The following is a 19,270-nucleotide window of genomic DNA, read 5'->3' as shown; positions in this document are numbered from 1 at the left end:
GAAAAAATTCACACAAGTATAGAGACACAAACAAGATGAAACCTAAAAGGTCCAAACCAAGACACATCATAATTACAATGGCAAACATGAAAGACAAAGAAAGAATCTTAAAGGCTAAAAGAGAAAGACAGGAAGTTACCTGCAAGGGATCTCCCATTAGACTTTCAAATGATTTTTCAATAGAAATGCATCAGGCCAGAAGGGAATGGAATAAAGTATACAAAATGATGCAAAGCAAGGGACTGAATCCAATAATACTCTATCCAACAAGGCTATAAATCAAAATTAAAGATTAAATCAAGAGCTTTGCAGACAAAAAACAAAACAAAACAAAAAACAAACACTAAGGAGTTTATTACCACCAAGGCAGCAATGCAATAAATGCCAAAGGGACTGTTGTAAAAAGAAGAAATATTCAGGGAAGAAGGAACCCAAGCATAAAGAATAAAAATGGCAACAAACAAGTACCTATCAATAATGACCTTACATGTAAGTGGATTAAATGCTTCAATTAAAGATAGAGGGTGGCTGAATGAATAAGAAAACATGAATCATGTGCATACTGTCTACAAGAGACCCACATCAGAACAAAGGACTCACACAGACTGAAAATGAAGGAGTGGAAAATATTTTTCAAGCAAATGGAAATGAAAAAAATGAAGGGATGGAAAATATTTTTTAGGCAAATGGAAATGAAAATCAAAAGCTGGGGTAGCAATAGTTATATCTGACAAAATAGACCTCAAAGTGAAGGCCATAATAAGAGATAAGGCCACTTCATAATACTAAAGGGATCAATACAAGAGGATATAACTCTGGTAAACATATATGCACCCAATACAGGAGCACCCTTAAGAACAGGAACAACACAGGGATATCCAATTTCACCACTCTTAGTACTGGAAGTCCTAGCCACAGTAACCAGACAAGAAGAAAAAAATCAAAGGCATCCAAATTGGAATGGAGGAAGTAAAATTGTCATTATTCGCAGATGACGTGATATTGTATGTAGAAAAACAAATGACTCCATCAAAAAACTACTAGATTTTTTTTTAAAATATATTTTATTGATTTTGTACAGAGAGGAAGGGAGAGAGATAGAGAGTTAGAAACATCGATGAGAGAGAGTCATCGATCAGCTGCCTCTTGCACACCCCCTACTGGGGATATGCCCGCAACCAAGGTACATGCCCTTGACCGGAATCGAACCCGGGTCCCTTCAGTCCCCAAGCCGATGCTCTATCCATTGAGCTAAACCGGTCCGGCAAAAAACTACTAGATTTAATAGGTGAATTTGGCAAAGTAACAGGATTCAAAATCAACATAAAAAAATTGATGGCATTTTTATATATCAATAATGAACTCTCAAAAAGAGAAACTAATTTACCATTGCAACAACAACAAAAAATAAGATATTCCACAACCTTTTGTAGCAAGGATTCAGAATCTGAAAAATGAAAAAAATGAAAACACTAGATAAGAAATATGAATTTAGAAGGCATAGGGGGGTGGTGGTGGGGGCAGGTGGAAACCTCTCTCTAGTGGAAAAGCTCACTGAAACCCTGGACCTGTCAGCTTTTATTCAGTTTTAGATACACATCTTGCCCTTGGCAAACCCGTAGCAGACAGACTATCTCAAAGGTCAGTAAAAGATCAGTAAATATTTACTTCGAGGCTAATAGGTCAGGAAATTGCTTCGAACCATCATTATCTCAACACAGAACAATCAGTGCATAGCTTTTAGCCTTGTAAAGCTCAAGGTTCATCAGCCTTCTAAGTTCCTTGATACACTTTCATGATAGTGTCGACAATGGATGACTTCCCACAAAGATGCCTTGGAATAACTTAACCAAGAGGTAAAATACTTGTACTCAGAAAACTACAGAACATAAAAAAGAAAGGAATAAAGAAATAGAGGAAGATATAAATAAGTGGAAACACATATCATGTTCATGGATTGAAAGATTTAACATAATTAAAATAACCATACTACCCGAAGCAATCTATAGATTCAATGCAATTCCTATTAATACCATATTTCATGGCATATTTCATGGATCTAGCACAAATATTCCAAAAATATACATGAAATCAAAAAAGATCCTGAATAATTACAGCAGTTTAAGAAAAAATAAAGTTGGAGGGATCAAAATGCAGGCCATCAAACTATATTATAAAGACATTTTAATAAAAACAACCTGGTACTGGCACAAGAATAGGCATATAGATCAATGAAACAGAACAAAGACCCCAGAAATCAACTCCCCTCATTATGATCAATTAATATTAGACAAACGAGACAAGAACATACAATGGAGTAAAGACACACCCTTCAATAAATGGTGTTGGGAAAATTGGAAGGTACAATACATACAATAAAAATGAAAATAGATCACCACTTTACACCATACACAAGAATAAACTCAAAATAGATAAAATACTTTAATGTAAATCATGAAGCCATAAAAATTCTAGAAGAAAACATTGGCAACAAAGTCTCAGACATCTCACTTAGCAGAATTTTCACTGATACATCTCCTAGGACAAGAGAAACAAAGGGAAAAAAATAAGTAAATGGGACTACATCAAACTGAAAAGCTTCTGCACATCCTCAAAATGAAAAGGGAGTCCACTGTATGGGAAAACATATTTGCCAATGACACATTTGATAAGGGGTTAATTTCCAAAATAGATAGACAACTCATACCACTCAACAAAAGGAAGACAAATAACTCAATAAAAAAAAATTGGGCACAGGACCAGAACAGGCACTTCTTCAAAGAGGACATACAGATGGCCAGGACACATATGAAAAAATGTCCAATGTCACTAATCATCACAGAGATGCAAATTAAAATGACAATAAGGTATCACCTCACATCTGCTAGAATGGCTACCATCAACAAATCAACAAATAAGTGTTGGTGAGGATGTGGAGAAAATGGAATGCTAGTGCACTGCTGATGGGCATGCAGATTGGTGCAACCATATGGAAAACAGTGTGGAATTTACTCAAATAATTTAAAAAAGGAACTACTGTTTGATCCACTGATCCCACTTCTAGGAAAATATCCTAAGAAGCCCAAACCACCAATCAGAAAGAATATATGCACCACTGTGTTCATAGTAGTATTATTTACAATAGCTAAGAACTAGAAACACCCACGTGATCAACAGCAGAGTGGATAAAAAAGCTGTGGAACATTCACACAATGAAAATACTAAGCAGCTGTAAAAAAGAAGGATTTGTTACCTTTTGTGACAGCATGGATGGACCTGAAGAATATATATATCCTCACATGAGGATAATTTTCCATTGAATTTTAGAGAGAGTAGAAGTGAGGGGGAGAAAGAGAAACATCGACATGGGAGAGACACATCTATTGGTTGCTTCTGGCCAGCGGCATGACACTCTATCCACTGAGCCAAACCGGCTAGGCAGGACCTGGAGAATATTATGCTGAGTGAAATAATTTAGTCAGAGAATGACAAATATCACATGATCTCACCTATAAATGGAATCTAATGAACATAATAAACTGCTGAACAAAATAGGTCCAGAGGCCTGGAGGCATGGAACTGACTGACATATCTCAGAGGGGAGGCATATGTTCTTGCCTCCTTCATCTAACATGAGTTAACCAAAGGACTTATATACATACTAGAGGCCCGGTGCACAGATTTGTGCACTGGTGGGGATCGGGCCCAAACCAGCAGTCCAACGCTGCATGCTGCTCCTGTTCATCCCAGCCCTGGTGTGCCTGCCGCCGCTGCTCAATAGGCTCGCTGTGGCAGCAGTCAGCAGTGAGCCCTGCCTCTGACGCCCCTCCATCAGCTGAGCAGTGCTCCTGCTATGGGAGTGCACTGACCACCTAGGGGCAGCTCCTGCATTAAGGGTCTGCCCCCTGGTGGTCAGTGCACATCATAGTAACTAGTCGACCAGTTGACTGGTTGCTTAAGCTTTTATATATATAGCTATGCATAACCAATAGACACAGATAATAGTGTGGTGAAGGCCTGGGTGGGGCAGGGGCAGGGAGGACAGGAGTAAGGGGGGGGGGATTGGCAGACATCTTTAATATTGTCAACTACAACGACAACAAAGTACTAAATGGGGAAAAAATGTATAATTTCCCTAAAGCTAAAAATACGACTTTCAAATAAATATTTATGCATGAGCCAAAGATGTTAACTCATTAATGAATGAGGAAGCCAGCAAGATGTTAAAAGTGGTTTAGCCCTGGCTGGGTGGTGCATTTGGCTGGAGTGTCGTCTGTGCACCAAAAGGTTGTGGGTTCTATTCCTGGTCAGGGCACATACCTAGGTTGCTTCCGGGTTAGATCCCATTCAGGGTGAGATGTTTCATCAATGTTTTCTCTCTCACATCGATGACTCTTTTTTCTCTCTCTCTTCCTTGCTCTCTCTAAAATCAATAAACACATCCTTGGGTGAGGATTTTTTTAAAATGGTTTAAAAGGGAGTCTGAAGAAAAAAATATATATGGGAAGTCCGTTTGCTAATGGATGCAACATTGGACATTTATCCTATAGAACAAGAAAAGGTAATGTTTGGAATCGTCTTTTCTGCGAGGTGGGTGGGTAAAAATGCATTTGTAAAATAGCCCAGATGAGGACAAAGGCACCAAGACCCATATTAGAAGCATAAAACTCCAAAGGAGCCTGATAAGACTCAGCATTCCGTTTAAAAGACACCCAGCTGCTTTCTAAGTCCTCCACAGTTATTTCTAACAAGCAAAGACCCTGTCCTCATGGAACACACACTTTTCGAAGGCAGTTTATAAATAAAAGTGTAACATTAGTAAGAAGAACATTCAGGGCGCCGTAAAAAGATAATTTTCACAAAAAGGTAAAATTATGATTTTTCTGAATTCATCTCATAGATTTTACTTGTTGATTAAGGAGGGAACCAGTGAGCTAAGACAACCTGTTCAAAGAGGACAAAGTATCACACATTTGTAGTCAGAGAAGGACTGCTGAAATGATTCTGCCAACTGATGCAAACTGGCAAAGCTGCCCATTCGCCAAGGGGGGTACTCAGCTGCATTGGCTGGATTGGTTTGCTTTTCTGGGAATGGGAATTGTTTGCATTACTACCAGTTTTCTGACAATTATGTCTCTACTAGAGGCCTGGTGCATGAAATTCATGCACGGGGTTGGGGGAGGGAGTCCCTCAGCCCAGCCTGCACCCTCTCTAATCCAGTAGCCCTCAGGGGACATCCCTCTCACAACCCCGGACCACTGGCTCCTAACTGCTCACTTGCCTGCCTGCCTGATCGCCCCTAACTGCCCGCCCTCCCACCAGCCTGATCACCCCTAACCACCTCTGCCTGCCGGCTGGATCACCTCTAATTGCCACCCCTGCTGGCCAGGTTGCCCCCAAATGCCCTCTACTGGCCTGGTTGCTCCCAACTGCTCCCCACCAACCTGGTCACCCCTGATGGCCCCCCCCCCCCTGCCAGCTTGGTTGCCCCCAACTGTCTCCCCACCAGCCTGGTTGCCCCTTACTGACCCCTCTGCTGACCCGGTCGCCCCACGCAGCCTGCTATTCAGTCATTTGGTCATCTCTCACTGCCCCCTGTTGGCCTTGTTGTCCCACGCAGCCTGCTGTTCGGTTGTTACTTTGAGGGCATCCTGACCAATTTGCATATTACCCTTTTATGAGTATAGATAGGGTTGTGAAACAGCCTAATGGGAGACAAAGAACACCTCCCTACAGCATCAGGTGAGCCCTGGAGGCTGTAGTATTCCATTGGAAGGATATCCGGTCTTCTCATTGGCCCATTTCAAACCTCCCACAGGTTTAAGTGTGGAAGGTTTGAAATGGGACTGAGAAAAAGATGAACTGAGAGGTGTCGCTTCAACTAAGACCTAAGAGAAGGTGCCAACTCTACAGATGTGGCTAAGACCTTCCAGGTAGATCGACAGCATGTGCAGAGGCCCTAGGATGGAAAAGGGCTTGGAGAGAATAGAGGACCAGCATGGCTGGGTAGGAATGAGCTAGGGAGAGAGGTCAGCATGGGGAATGAGAGAGGGGAGGGGAGAAATAATGCAAAGTCTGGAGGGAGGAGCCCCAGGAGTTTGGCTCTCTGAGCACAGTGAGCACTGTTAGAGGTTTATTTTATTTTATTGATTTTTTACAGAGAGGAAGAGAGAGGGATAGAGAGTTAGAAACGTCAATGAGAGAGAAACATTGATCAGCTGCCTCTTGCACACCCCCTACTGGGGATGTGCCCGCAACCAAGGTACATGCCCTTGACCGGAATTGAACCTGGGACCTTTCAGTCCGCGGGCTGACACTCTATCCACTGAGCCAAACCGGTGTTGGCAAGAGTTTTAAACTAGGAAGTGCCACACTCTGGTTTGCGTTTTGTGGTTGCTGTGGGAGAGGAGACTGGCAGGGGAGCAGGGGACCTGTTCGGAGGCCATTGTAGTGTCCACAGAAGAGCAGACAGACCCGTGCAGATGGGGGGAGGAAGGGCCTGGATTCCCCTATTTGTTTTAGGCTGGAAACACCATGACTTGCTGGTGGTTGCTGTGAAATACTATTGACACATCCGTCTTAGCCTATCCACAGTCACGCTATTGGTGAGGGATGCCTGAGGCACTGGCTCAGGCACCCCTACATATGGGAGCCCTGGAAACACGTGGTGGCTGGACCGCCCTTGTGGTTCTTACTCTGATCGCACGAAGCACCTCAGCAACCACCCCCTGAGGTGGGGACAGTCCTGTGGGACTCACTCTTCACCTGCAGGGTTTGAGCAGATCCCAGTAGGTGCTCTGGCCAGTTTGGCTCAGTGGATAGAGCGTTGGTCTGCAGACTGAAGGTTCCTGGGTTCGATTCCAGGGAAGGGCATGCACCTCGGTTGCAGGCTCAATCCCCAGCCCTGGTTGGAGCCATATGGGAGGCGACCGATTGAAATGTCTCTCTCACATCAATGTTTCTCTCTCTGTGTGTCTCTCCCCTTCCCGTCCGCTCTCTCTAAAAATCAATGGGAAAATATCCTCGGGTGAGGATGAACAACAACAACAAAAACAACAAAAGTAGGAATTCCAGTGTGTGTCTGAATTATGGTAAGACACGTGGAGTCCACAGAGCATTGGAGAACTGGTTGGTATGGAAACCCCACACATCTGGTGTTAAAAGTGTCCTGTGTGTGCAGAGGCTGTTTTTACTTTTCTGTTGGGTTTGGGTGGGGAGGAAAGGTGACTAAAGGCTGACTCTCAGTCTTCTGGCTTGGACACCGGGGTGAGTGTGGTGCCATTTTCTGAGACGGGAGGGCCTGGGCAGGAAGTGACTGGATTCCAGGGAACCTCCAGTTTCTGTTTGAGGTGCCCGTTGGAGTTCCAATCCCTCTCCCAGCAGCCGACTGACTCCTCTCACACACGGGTTTCTTGCCACAGAGCTGCCTGCCTTCCTGGCTGGAGAAACCTCCACACCGGCCTGCCCAGCAGCCACTCATTAGCAGTAATTAGCTCAGTCACTCATTTCCCTGGAGGGCTGAGTGGGGAGAAGGAACGTGGTTGGAGGTGGCTCTCCACCCTGTGGGGGAGGCCGGAGCGGGTTTCTCCACGCTTCCCCTCCCCCAGCGTGACTGCGCGATGTGTCTGCCAGGTCACGGGGGGGGGGGGGGGGGGGGGGGGGGGGGGGATTAGGGAGGGAGACTGGGTCATGGCTCAGTAGGCACCCCCCTCAAGGCAGGGCCAGGAGGACCTGCAGGTCCCAGCTCACCCAGTCTGCATCTGCACCTACATGTGGCATACCCTGAGCAGTCAGTCACTTCCTCTCCTTGGGCTTTTTTTTTTTTTTTTTTTTTTTTAAATATATTTTATTGATTCTTACAGAGAGTTAGAAACATTGATGAGAAAGAAACATCCATGAACTGTCTCCTGCACACCCCCCACTGGGGATGTGCCTGCAACCAATGTACATGCCCTTGACCGGAATCAAATCTGGGACCTTTCAGTCCGCAGGCCGATGCTCTATCCACTGAGCCACACCAGTTAGGGCTCTCCTTGAGCTTTTGACCATGACCTTTGACCCTGTGACTAAGGTTCAGTCCTCTCTGAGTCACTGATGCTGGAAGAGGACCCAGTGAGGCAGCTCAGCCAGCTTGGCCATTTCCCTCCGTCCTGGTCCGCTCACTCTTCCACCAGCAGCCCAGGCTGAGCCCTTCCCGATGGCCCTTCCTTCTCGGCTTCCTGGTCCCAGAGGAGGCCCAGTCCTTCCAGGCAGGTTTCTGTGCCGTGGCGAGAGCAGCTCTGATTGGCAGAAGGGAGAGGAGGAGTATGCGTGACTGCTGAAGAGTCTGGCTTTGGACTATGCCAGTCACATGGTGGATAATACTGGGGGGCATGCCAGTTGATATTCCACAGAGGGCTATCTAGGGGTGAGGGCTGGGGGCGGGGAGGGGAGGGGGAAGACCTGTTTTGTACCATTTGCTGATTTCCGTGGCATAAATTATGCATGGCTGGTTTCAAGATGCTAATGGGATGTCAACCACTCGCAAAATGTCTGGAAAGTTAACCATTAGCTCTTGCTAGCCAATAGGAGCCCATCCCTTTAATAAACGTTATTTTAGAGGTAAACAGGGGGCTTCGAGCTTGACTATGAATAATTGATTAGTCGGACACAAGGAGATAATTCTTGTGGAGGTGGTGGTGGCAGCAGTAGAAAGGATTTTCCATCAACCAAAGGAAACGGTGCGTAGGCTGGGAAGTTAGAAGTGTGTGTGTGTGTGGGGGGGGGGAGTTCTGACAGCCACGGTAGACAGTCCAATGACATTTATGTAGGAGGGCTGACCATCTTTCTCCCTAAAAACATTTTCAACCCAGGCTGAGGGGGTATCTGTCCATGCGAACGATAGGGGAAATGGATTAGCTCTAAGAATTCCAACGCACAGCCCACTTTTCTGAAGGAGGAAAAGGCTGTGACCAAAACCTAGGAGAGCACTCTCAGCCATGAGAGGACAGCGGGAGGAAGCTGCCACAGAGACCTGCCACAGAGAAAGGGATAGACTGGGAAGAGATGGAGAAGCAGGCATAATTGCACCTAAAAAAAAAAAAAAAAAAAAAAAGTCGAAGGTCTTAGTGGACCACAGAATGAGCAGCGCTCTGTATTCCAGGAAGACACCCATCAGAATGACGATGCCCGGTGTCACACAGTTAACACCCGGACCTTAGGAGTCCAGCTTTCAGAGAACCTGCGCGCTCCCAAGGCTGGGGCTCTGCCTTCTAGAAAGTACGGGGTGGAAAAAGGGGTCCCTAAGATGAGAGAATGGAATGCTGGGCAAGGAGGCGATGCCATCTCCCATTTTAGAGAAATGCCAAGAGGACAGGCCATGATGTTACAAGATGGAAAAATTCGTATTTCCCGGAATTTTAGGCGGGGTGTGGGGTGGGGCTTGTCTGACCTCCAGCCCAGGGTGGGAGAGCCAGAGGCGGGGAAAGGATTTGATGTGCCAGCCGTGTGAGGATGGGGTTCTTGTGGAGGGAGGAGGGTCAGCGCTTTGGGGCCGGGACAAAGCTGAGAAGGAGGAACCTGGGCCGAGATGGAGGACAATGTGGGCAGAGGAGCTGGGGGAGGGCTCTGAGAGGGACCTGGGACCTGGGACCTGGGATGGGGTTGGAGCCAAGTTCAACCTGAGTTTCTGAGAGGCAGGGAGTCCCGAGCACCCTCTGACGTCCAGGACAGTCGGGGCGTGTGGTGAGATGGGAGGAGGGACATCCCCATGGGGAGGCAATGACATACTGGCCAGTGGGCAGTGTCCTCCAGTGTCCACAGCACCGACCAGCCTCAGGACCATTGGTGCCCAGAAAACCTGGTCTGCGGACGAGCACAGCCCAGCCCCTGGCTCAGCCAGCACTAAGCCTTGCCAGGCTGCCCGCCAACCCTTCCCACCGGAGCAGGTGGTCAGAACAGGGACTGCAGTGCTGGCTGCGCCTCTTCACAGATGGGTAAACTGAGGCCCAGGGTGGAGGAGGGAGCTGCTGTTTACCTGGCTCCTTAGGAGAGCTCTGCGAGCTTGCCTTGAGTTACCTGAGGGGGGGAGAGGGGGTAGACGGGGGTGGGGTGCGGGGGTGGAGAGGCTGCTCTGTCCCCGGCCCTGCCCTCCAAGAGCAGGAAATGCCCAGGGACCCGGGCCAGCCGCCTGCAGAGTGGGGGTGGGTGGGTGGGGCTGTGCTGCCATCAGGGCGACTCAGCCAGCGGAGCCCAGCGTTGCCACAGCTTCCAACGTCCATGGAAACGTGGACATTCAGATATTTTCCGTTTTAGAGCGATGTGTGTAAGACTTAGAATGTTAACCATTTTAAGTGCACAGGGCAGGGGCGTTGAGGATATTCACGATGTTGTGGCACCGTCACCACCTTCCTCTTCATCTTCCCAAACTGAAGCTCTGTCCCCACTGAGCACTGACTCCCTCTCCCCCTCCCCTCTTCCCCCCGCCCCCCCCCCCCCCCCCCCCCCCCCCCGGCTCTCACCTACCTTCTGTCTCCGTGAGTTAGGGGGCCCCAGGACCGCCTTGGTGTGCGGGATGCCGCTCCCACCAAGCGGGTCCCCGGACAGGGCCAGGCATCTGTGTGAGCAAGGATCCAGGGGAAACTTGTACACTCACGTTCACAGCAGCGTCCGTCAAAATTCAGGGTGTTTTTTTTTTTTTTTTTTAAAGAGGGATTTGCCCGATTTAGAAAAACCAACAACACTGCAGGTCTGACAAAGCCCACGGGGAGGCTGGGTCCACGCCTGCTGGCGGCGCTGCTCCCAGAATGCACTGCTGGGACCGAGAGGACAGGGGCTCCCGGAGGCCAAGCCGCTCACCTGGAGCTCAGGGCGAGCTCGGCACCATGGAGGACCGGCTTCCCCCGCAGAGCCAGGCCCCTCAGCCACGGGCCTCTCCTCTGCCAGTTCCGCCCGAGCCATTCCTGGGGCACTGCTCTCACCCCCTCCCCTACAAGTCTCCGTCAAAAGTGAGCGCTGCGCTGGGGTCCTGGTTTAAGATTGCAACCCCTCCCCCTCCCCCCACCTCCCATCGCCCCCTACTCCTGTGTTAACCCCCCACTCTGGCTCCCCCCCCTCCCGGAACCTCTTCCTCTATCAGACTGAGTGATTCACTGTGCTGGTTCTGTGTCCTCCAGCGCCCCTGAGGGAGGGAGGGTCACCGAGGTCTGCTCCCGGCTGCGTCTCAGCTCACAGGGCAGTGCCCGCAGTCGGCGCGCGGAAGGTTTTGGCTGGTGATGAATGAATACCCCTGTTCCTATCTCTGCCCTGACCCCGTGCCACGTCTGCAATGCCGCCGCCGCCGGTGAGTCACCGCTCTGGGCTGCTGTCTCAGTGAGGCCTCTGCAGCCGGCCTGCCATCCGCGCCTCGTGCAGCTTCACCGACTGCCCGAGAGGGCTTGGCAGTGGGCGGCGGGGCGGGCAGCCCGTCCGCTCGTGCCCAGGTAGAGAGAGGCTCGGCCAGGGCGCAGACAGGGGCCCTTTGTGGAATGCCGGGGTCTCCAGTTCCCGGGAACCACGGAGCCGGTCCGGGCCCTCGCCCAGGACCTGTGCGAGGAAGTCCTCCCTGGCTGCTCGGGACTCCCTCTGGCCCTTTCCCGGCCACCCCATCTCAAGGACAGAAACATCCCGAGGTACATGCCTGCCTCCTGGGCCACCTGGGCAGTGGCCCAGATGTCCTGAAAGGCGAGAACATCTGGAACAAAGGGGACACTGAGGAGACGGGAGGCTGGAGCCCCAGTGCCCAGTGGCCCCCTCCAGACTCGCCTCTTCCGCGCTGGGTGATTCATTCAGCAAACGTCCGTGGAGGCTTGCTGTGTACCAGGAGCTCCCCCAGAATCTGAGGACCCAGGGGAGCGTCCTCACACTGACCCCACAGCACCCAGCTTCAGGGGGCCCCCCAGAGGCCATGCCCACTGCTCCCCGTTCCTGACACGCCCTCCCCAGGCCCACGGTCTCGGTGCCCACCCCCCTAACGCCTCCCTGTCGTTACACGTTCACCTGCCTCCCGTCCCCAGGGCCGTGTGTGCTGCCTGAAGAGAGGACCCGTGTCCTATCACCATTGTGTCCCGGTGCCTGGCATACAGCAGGTGCCCAATCAATGTGTGTGGAGTGAGCTGGGGAGGCCCATCACCTCAGTTTCAGGAAGAGAGTGGGCTGGGGGACCCTCAGGGGCGTGGCTAGCCATCTGGTGCAGAGGCGGACCCGGGAGAGTGAGCAGGTGAGGAGGGGGCATCCCAGGGGCAGGCTCCGGGGTGGAACGTGCTGATTCAGCGGGGAGTGAGCTGAGGATCTGATGCAGCAGCCCCAGCCCCTTCCCAGCACCGGCCCTCTGCACCTCTGTCCCAGAGTCACCCAGCACTTCCTCCTCCTCCCCGTGCCTCTGCAGGGCCACCTTCGGCTTAGCCCCAGGCCTCCGTTTCAAGGTCCTCCTTCTCCGGGCGGCCCTCACTGGCCCCTGGGCGCCTCCTCTGGGCTCCTGAGGCCCCACCCCCTCTCACGATGACCCTGGTGACCAGTCTCCATCCACGGGGCTGAGGTCCCTAAGGCTCCACTGAGCCTAGTTCAGACTCAGGTTTCAAATCCAAGCTCTACCGCTCGCCAGCCGGGGGCCCTTGGGCAACTCACCAACTGTTCTAAATGGCCTCAGTTTCCCCATCCGCAGGATGGGAGCGTAATAAGGGGATTTGAGGATAAGATGAGGTGAGGCCTGGTGCACGGAAAACTGTCAGTGGTCACTGTCATTGGTTGGTCGTGCCCCTCCATAGTGCAGCCAGGGCCCCGCTTGAGGTGTGCTGACGAACGGAGAGAAGGGACAGAGATGCAGTCTGTTCAGAGGAGGGAGAAGCCCGTTCCTCCTGCTTGGGGTGGGGGGTCAGGAGTGTGGGCACTGAGTTAGAGGAGGGGCCTCCGGGTGGGGGTTTCAGGGGGGCAGGGCAGGCTCCGAAGGAGGAGGAGGAGCGGGTGGAGCATCTTGGGTCCCACACCTGCCCTGGGCTCCTCCAGTAATGGCCCTATGACCCCCAGGGGGGCGAGGCTCCCAGGAGCTCAGGGGTGGGGCAGAGTGAGGGAGACCCCGTCTTCCAGCCCTTTCCAGGCAGCCTCCTAAGTCATGAGCACCAGCACCTGCTGGCCCCGCCCACCGAGCTTCCTGGGAGTGCAGGTGAAGGGTGAGAGGGTGAGTGCGAGGGCCTCTGAGTGACAGGGCCCACAGGAAGGTCGCCCCAGAACTGGCAGCCATGGGGGCCTGATTCATGGCTTCCCAATAAGTGGATTAACGGGATCCCGGAGCCCCAGGCTGGGCTAGGTTTCATGGCTGAGTCAGGTCAGCCGGCTCCTGGAGACAGCAGCCCTACTGAGCCTTGGGCAATCCCCTTGGCTGGCCCCCTCGCCACCCCCAACCCCCCCAAAAAAAACCCTGGGGCCTCTCTAAGACTCATACCCGAGTCTCCTGCTTCTGAGGAGCCAGACCCTGGTCTGAGCACCCGCCTTTCCCCCCCTGGACCAGCTGGAGAGAGCTGATGGATGTGCAAGGCTCAGCTCACAATGAGAGCCTGAGGGTTCTGTCCATGATGTCCAGGCTCCTTCCTTTCGAGCTATGAGGACCTTTCTCTGCACCCCCAATTCCATCGTCAGGGTCAAGGCCACGGTCCAGTTCCCCTAGCCTGGTCCTCCTGAGGCCAGCTACCTGGCCCTCAGCTGGAGCTGGTGTCCCGAGCCCAGGCCCAGAACCCGAGTCCATGGGTCCAGCCCGGAGGCAGGGGTCTCAGCCAGAGCCCCCCAGTTCCCGTTAAGGCTCACTTCCTCCTGCAGCCACGCCCCTCCTGGTGACCTACAGCCCCAGGTGGCAGGGACTGAGCCACTCACTGGGGGGACTGGTCGGACCGCATTCCGCCTCGCAGGATAAAACCGGGGGTGACCTGCAGGGAACTCGGAGCACTCCTGTGGCCAGCACTGCACGGCAGGCACGCCAGGCTGCGGCCCCACCCCTCGGACATGCTCGTGTCCAGGACCCCCCCGGCCCTGGGCGGGGGCCGGTCCGGGATTTTCACCTCCCTGCTGCTCCTGGCCTCCACCGGTGAGTCCCGAGGCCCTGCTGGCCCTCCCTCTCTGCCTCCCTCTCTGCCCCTTCAGGAGCACCTCCTCCTCCCCTAGGCCCGGCCATCTTCCTTCCAGGGCCTGCCGGAGCCCAGCCTCCTCCCTGCTCTCTCCCCGGCCCCCCCCCGCCCCGCCTCCCTGTTATTTGTCGGCTCCATGACTGCTCCAGGGCTAAATGAAACCTGCAGGTGGACACTAAGAGGTTTCACAGGCTCCATCTCTGGTGGTTCTTATTGACCAAATTCATGGTTATCGCCATCTCCCTCTCTCCTGTTTCTTTATTTTTAATGTTTTTGTTGTTGTTGATCCTCACTGAAGGATATTTTTCCCATTGAGTTTTAGAGCGAGTGGAAGAGAGGGAGGGAGGTGAGGGGGGGAGAGAAACATTGATGTGAGAGAGGCACACCGATTGGCTGTCTCCTGCATGCGCCTGGGCCAGGTACCTGCCCTTGGTAGAGAATCAAACCCTTGGCCCTTTGGTGTGTGGGCAGACATTCTAACCACTGAGCCACACTGGTCAGGGCTCCCTCCCTCCTGTTTCTTCTGGGCCAGCAGCACCCAGGCCTTGGGCTCGGGGTTGGAGGTGAAGGGAGTCTCCGGTCACTGGCTTAGGTTGGAGGGAGAAAGCCCAAGAGGGTCAGATGGGCGCCCACACTCCGTGAGAGATGTCCCAGGGGCTGGCGTCTCATCCCCCAGCGTGTGGGATGAGCCCCGAGCATAAGCTGGAGGAAGCTGGTGGGATGGGCAAGGCTCAGCTCAGAAGCAGAGCACGAGGGTTCTGTCCATGATGCCCAGGCTCCAGGCAATGCCCGGCCTGGGAAAGCCTGGAGGGGCCTGGGAATGAGAGGCTAGCAGGGGTCACTGGGCATGGGGGGGGCATTCTCTCCACTGGGCATGGGGGGAGGTCTGCTCCACTGGGCATGGGGGGGCCATTCTCTCCACTGGGCATGGGGGGAGGTCCTCTCCACTGGGCATGGGGGGCCATCCTCTCCACTGGGCATGGGGGGCCATTCTCTCCACTGGGCATGGGGGGAGGTCCTCTCCACTGGGCATGGGGGGCCATCCTCTCCACTGGGCATGGGGGGCCATTCTCTCCACTGGGCATGGGGGGAGGTCCTCTCCACTGGGCATTGGGGGGCCATTCTCTCCACTGGGCATTGGGGGGCCATTCTCTCCACTGGGCATTGGGGGGCCATTCTCTCCACTGGGCATGGGGGGAGGTCCTCTCCACTGGGCATTGGGGGGCCATTCTCTCCACTGGGCATGGGGGGCCATTCTCTCCACTGGGCATGGGGGGCCATTCTCTCCACTGGGCATTGGGGGGCCATTCTCTCCACTGGGCATTGGGGGGCCATTCTCTCCACTGGGCATTGGGGGGCCATTCTCTCCACTGGGCATTGGGGGGCCATTCTCTCCACTGGGCATGGGGGGAGGTCTGCTCCACTGGGCATTGGGGGGCCATTCTCTCCACTGGGCATGGGGGGAGGTCCTCTCCACTGGGCATGGGGGGCCATCCTCTCCACTGGGCATGGGGGGCCTCCTCTCACTCGGGCCTGACCTTTCCTTCTCTTCCTCAGCCATCCTCCATGCTGCCGTGACACCTGGTGAGTAGGAGTCGCCTGAGGGGAGGGGGAATGGCGGAAGTCTGAATGGAGGGCAGTGTCTGTGTGTCTGTCTGTGGGGGCAGGGCAGAAGGAGGCAGGGAGGTGGGGTTAGAGAGCAGGTGGGAAAGGAGGCCCGGAGGGCAGAGCAGAGACCGGGATGAGGAGGAGAGAGGGCCAAGTTCAGCTGGGGCTGAAGGGCAAATGGCCGAGACGGTAAAAGGAATAGAGCTGTGGGCAAGGCTGAGAGCTGAGAGGAGGGAAAGGCCAGCCCGAGGGAGGGCAGAGGGAGAGGAGGAGAGGTCCGGGGGAGAAGGAGCACAGGAGGGGGTGCGAGCAGGGCAGAAGGTGGGAGGGAGAGGCAGAGGAGCACAGGCCTCTGGAGCCGGGCGGGCGGAGGGGCAGGGGGCCGTGCCCGGGGGAAGACAGAGAACGGGACCTGCTCCTCCAGCCCCTCCGGCCTGCGGGCAGCCGCAGCAGCTGAACCGGATTGTGGGCGGCGAGGACAGCGCCGACGCCGAGTGGCCCTGGATCGTGAGCATCCAGAAGAACGGGACCCACCACTGCGCGGGCTCCCTGCTCACCCGGCGCTGGGTGGTCACCGCCGCCCACTGCTTCAAGGGGTATGAGCGCCGGCCTCCTCCACCTGCGCCCCCAGCTTCCGCCCCACGCCCGCTCCGCACACAGCCTGGGTCCCTCAGGACGGACCCTGCTCCTCCCCGAGGGCTCCTGTGCTTTGGTGGTCTCCTGTGCATGCTCTTCCCCAGACACCCCTCCCACCCCCTCCCTGCCATCGGCGGTCCCTGCCTGACCCCCTCCCCTCCCCTTTCCCTCCCAGCACTCTGAACAAGCCGTCCCAGTTCTCCGTGCTGCTGGGCGCCTGGCAGCTGGGGAACCCCGGCCCGCGCTCCCAGGAGGTGGGCATCGCCTGGGCGCTGCCGCACCCGGTGTACTCCTGGAGGGAGGGCTCCCGCGCCGACATCGCCCTGGTGCGGCTCGAGCGCTCCGTCCAGTTTTCCGAGCGGGTCCTGCCCATCTGCCTGCCCGACGCCTCCATCCACCTCCCCCCGCACACCGACTGCTGGATCGCCGGCTGGGGCAGTGTCCACGACGGAGGTGCGTTTCTCCCCCACTGTGGGGCTGGGGGCAGATGAGGAGGATACGGACCCAGGGTGGTGGGCACCGAGAGGCACAGGTGCCATGGAAGCAAAGCTTAGAGGCCAGTGGCAAAGCATGACAGACAGGCAGACAGACAGACAGAAAAGATAGACTACAACCCAAAGATGTGGCACCACGGAAGCCTAGGCAGACAGTTTTCGGTCATTTTTAACTGAAGGCATCTTCCTCTGTGTTCTGAGGCACCAGCAGCCAGATCAACACAGATACCAAGTGATCTAGGAATGGCCGGAAGGAGGCACGGGTGGGGCCCGGCTGAATGCCCATAAAGATGAAAACAGCCCAAGATTCCAAAGTGGGAATGGCACCCGTGGTGGCAGCACGCGGTAATTGCAGGCAAAGCTCCCAGGAGGAAATGCAGTCTCCATAACTGTAAAGCATAATTGCAAACTAAGTTTGGAGGATTGGAAAGCATCATCTAGAATAGGGGTGTCGAACTCAATCAGAGAAGGAGCCAAAATCTAAAATCCAGCCTAAATCGCGGGCCGAATGGTTTACTGAACAGTCATAAACTGTCATTGTAATGGAAACGCAGCGGAGTGCAGTGATGACAGCGCTGTGCGGGCCACATTGCAAGGCCTGGCGGGACGGATTTGGCCCGCGGGCCTTGTGTTTGACACATGTGATCTAGAAGCTCAAAACAGATGAGATAACGTAAAAAACAGTGAAGCAGAAAAAGATAGGTGAGAGAGAGAGAGAGAAAGAGACTAAGAAAGGACAAAAAAGAAAAATCAGAAAATAGGACTTCAGCCAGATTCCAGAAGAGTTAAGAGAAAGGACGCCATTTCGGATATCTGATCTCACTGACAGATTTCAGCCAGCCTCCCCATGATCCTTAGGGGCTCCAGTGAGAGCTGGAACTATGGGCTGTGGGGGCGGGGAAGGGGTCTACTAGTCGCCCACCTCCAGGCTGTCAGGAAATCCTTCAAGTTTTCATGACATTCAACACTGAGTGCTCATTTATTGAACACGTCACCGGGAGCAGTCCCCATGCTGGGTACAGGGGTGCCTGAGACAGGATAAGCCTGGGCCATTGGGTCTAGCCATCTGTGGGCATCAGAGATCTTGTCTGACAATTTGGAGCTTAAAGCTACACGCTCACACCCCCATTCAGCAGGTCCAGAGGTGCAGCCCTGGCATTTGGGTTTTCTCTCTTTGGAGAGCCTGACAGGGTTGACCCATTTGCCTTTGAGAAGCGCTGCTAGAGGGAAGAAGGCCACCCGGAGGACTTCCCAGGCCTGACTCTCTCTCCCCACCCCCAGTGCCCCTGCCCCACCCTCAGACCCTGCAGAAGCTGAAGGTTCCCATCATCGACTCGGAGATCTGTGGCCGCCTGTACTGGCGGGGGGCCGGGCAGGAAGCCATCACCGAGGACATGCTGTGCGCGGGCTACCTGGAGGGGGAGCGTGACGCCTGCCTGGTGAGCACTCCACCTTCCTCCCGGAGATTCCCCCCTGCGGGCTGGGCCCCTCCCAGGACCCCCTGTGGCCTGCAGTCCGCTCGGTGCTTGCAGAGCAGGCCTCCAGGGGGTGCAGTCGCTCCTCCATCTGTTCATACACTGGGCACCTCAAGTGTCCACCCCCCCCCCCCCACCTTAGGGAGCTGTTATGGGTGGAGGATGGCAGGGTGGTGCTCAGTGTGCCTGGCCTTGGGCATTGCAAGGCCTGGTTGCAATTTCTACCCTGCAACTTGGGCAGGTCATGTCTTCTTTCCGAGCCCCAGTTCCCCATCCGAGAAACAACGAGGGGCAATACCCTCTGAGGTGTCACCCATGGTGTCTGTCACCAGAAGTGAGCCCAGAAGGCGCGGCCTGCCCGGCCCTCCCTGCCAGGGTGGAGTTCGGTGCCTGGGCTTCCAGGGTGGATAAATGGTGCTGGGATAAATGATTCGTGGGTCCCTAACCTGCCCTCCCCTCCGCAGGGCGACTCCGGGGGCCCCCTGATGTGCCAGGTGGAGGGCGCCTGGCTGCTGGCCGGCATCATCAGCTGGGGCGAGGGCTGCGCGGAGCGCAACCGGCCGGGCGTCTACATCAGCCTGGAGGCGCACCGCGCCTGGGTGCGGAGGATCGTGCAGGGGGTGCAGCTCCGCGGGCACGCCGACTGGGGAGGGGGCGAGCGGTCATCGGGGTCCGGCGTCCTCCGGGGGCGCCCCGCAGCCTGACCACGAACCCCGCCCCCCCTCCGCTGTCCAGAAGCGTCTACCTCTCCGGGTGCCGGTCTCCGCGGGGAGGCCCCGCCCGCGCCCCGCCCCCGGCTCAGGCTCCGCCCCTGGGCCCGGGAGCGCCTTCGTGTATATATGTTCATGATTTTTACAGTTATTTACAGTAATCCCGCCCGCACATTTTATTTATTCCCCCAATTGCAATAAATTATTTATTCCCC

General features: G+C 54.3%; 1 protein-coding gene across 2 annotated transcripts; it reads left to right on the top strand.

Annotated features, from left to right (window-relative positions):
* The first annotated feature begins 13,664 nt into the window (after positions 1-13,664).
* Positions 13,665-19,270, top strand: LOC118703709 (brain-specific serine protease 4). Of its 2 annotated transcripts, XM_036410800.2 has the most exons (6): positions 13,665-14,092; positions 15,690-15,716; positions 16,165-16,336; positions 16,552-16,829; positions 18,152-18,309; positions 18,810-19,270. In XM_036410800.2, the coding sequence occupies exons 1-6, from the start codon at positions 14,011-14,013 to the stop codon at positions 19,047-19,049; spliced, it is 957 nt and encodes a 318-aa protein (XP_036266693.1). In that variant the 5' UTR covers positions 13,665-14,010; the 3' UTR covers positions 19,050-19,270. The 2 variants fall into 2 exon arrangements, with proteins under 2 accessions (XP_036266693.1, XP_045427356.1); XM_045571400.1 differs by lacking the exons at positions 13,665-14,092; positions 15,690-15,716 and having other exon boundaries at positions 15,792-16,336.

This window comes from Pipistrellus kuhlii, unplaced genomic scaffold (genome assembly GCF_014108245.1).
Source record: "Pipistrellus kuhlii isolate mPipKuh1 unplaced genomic scaffold, mPipKuh1.p scaffold_m20_p_4, whole genome shotgun sequence".
NCBI lineage: Eukaryota > Metazoa > Chordata > Mammalia > Chiroptera > Vespertilionidae > Pipistrellus > Pipistrellus kuhlii.
Note: the sequence above shows the minus strand (reverse complement) of the source record. Positions and strands in the feature narration are given on the sequence as shown.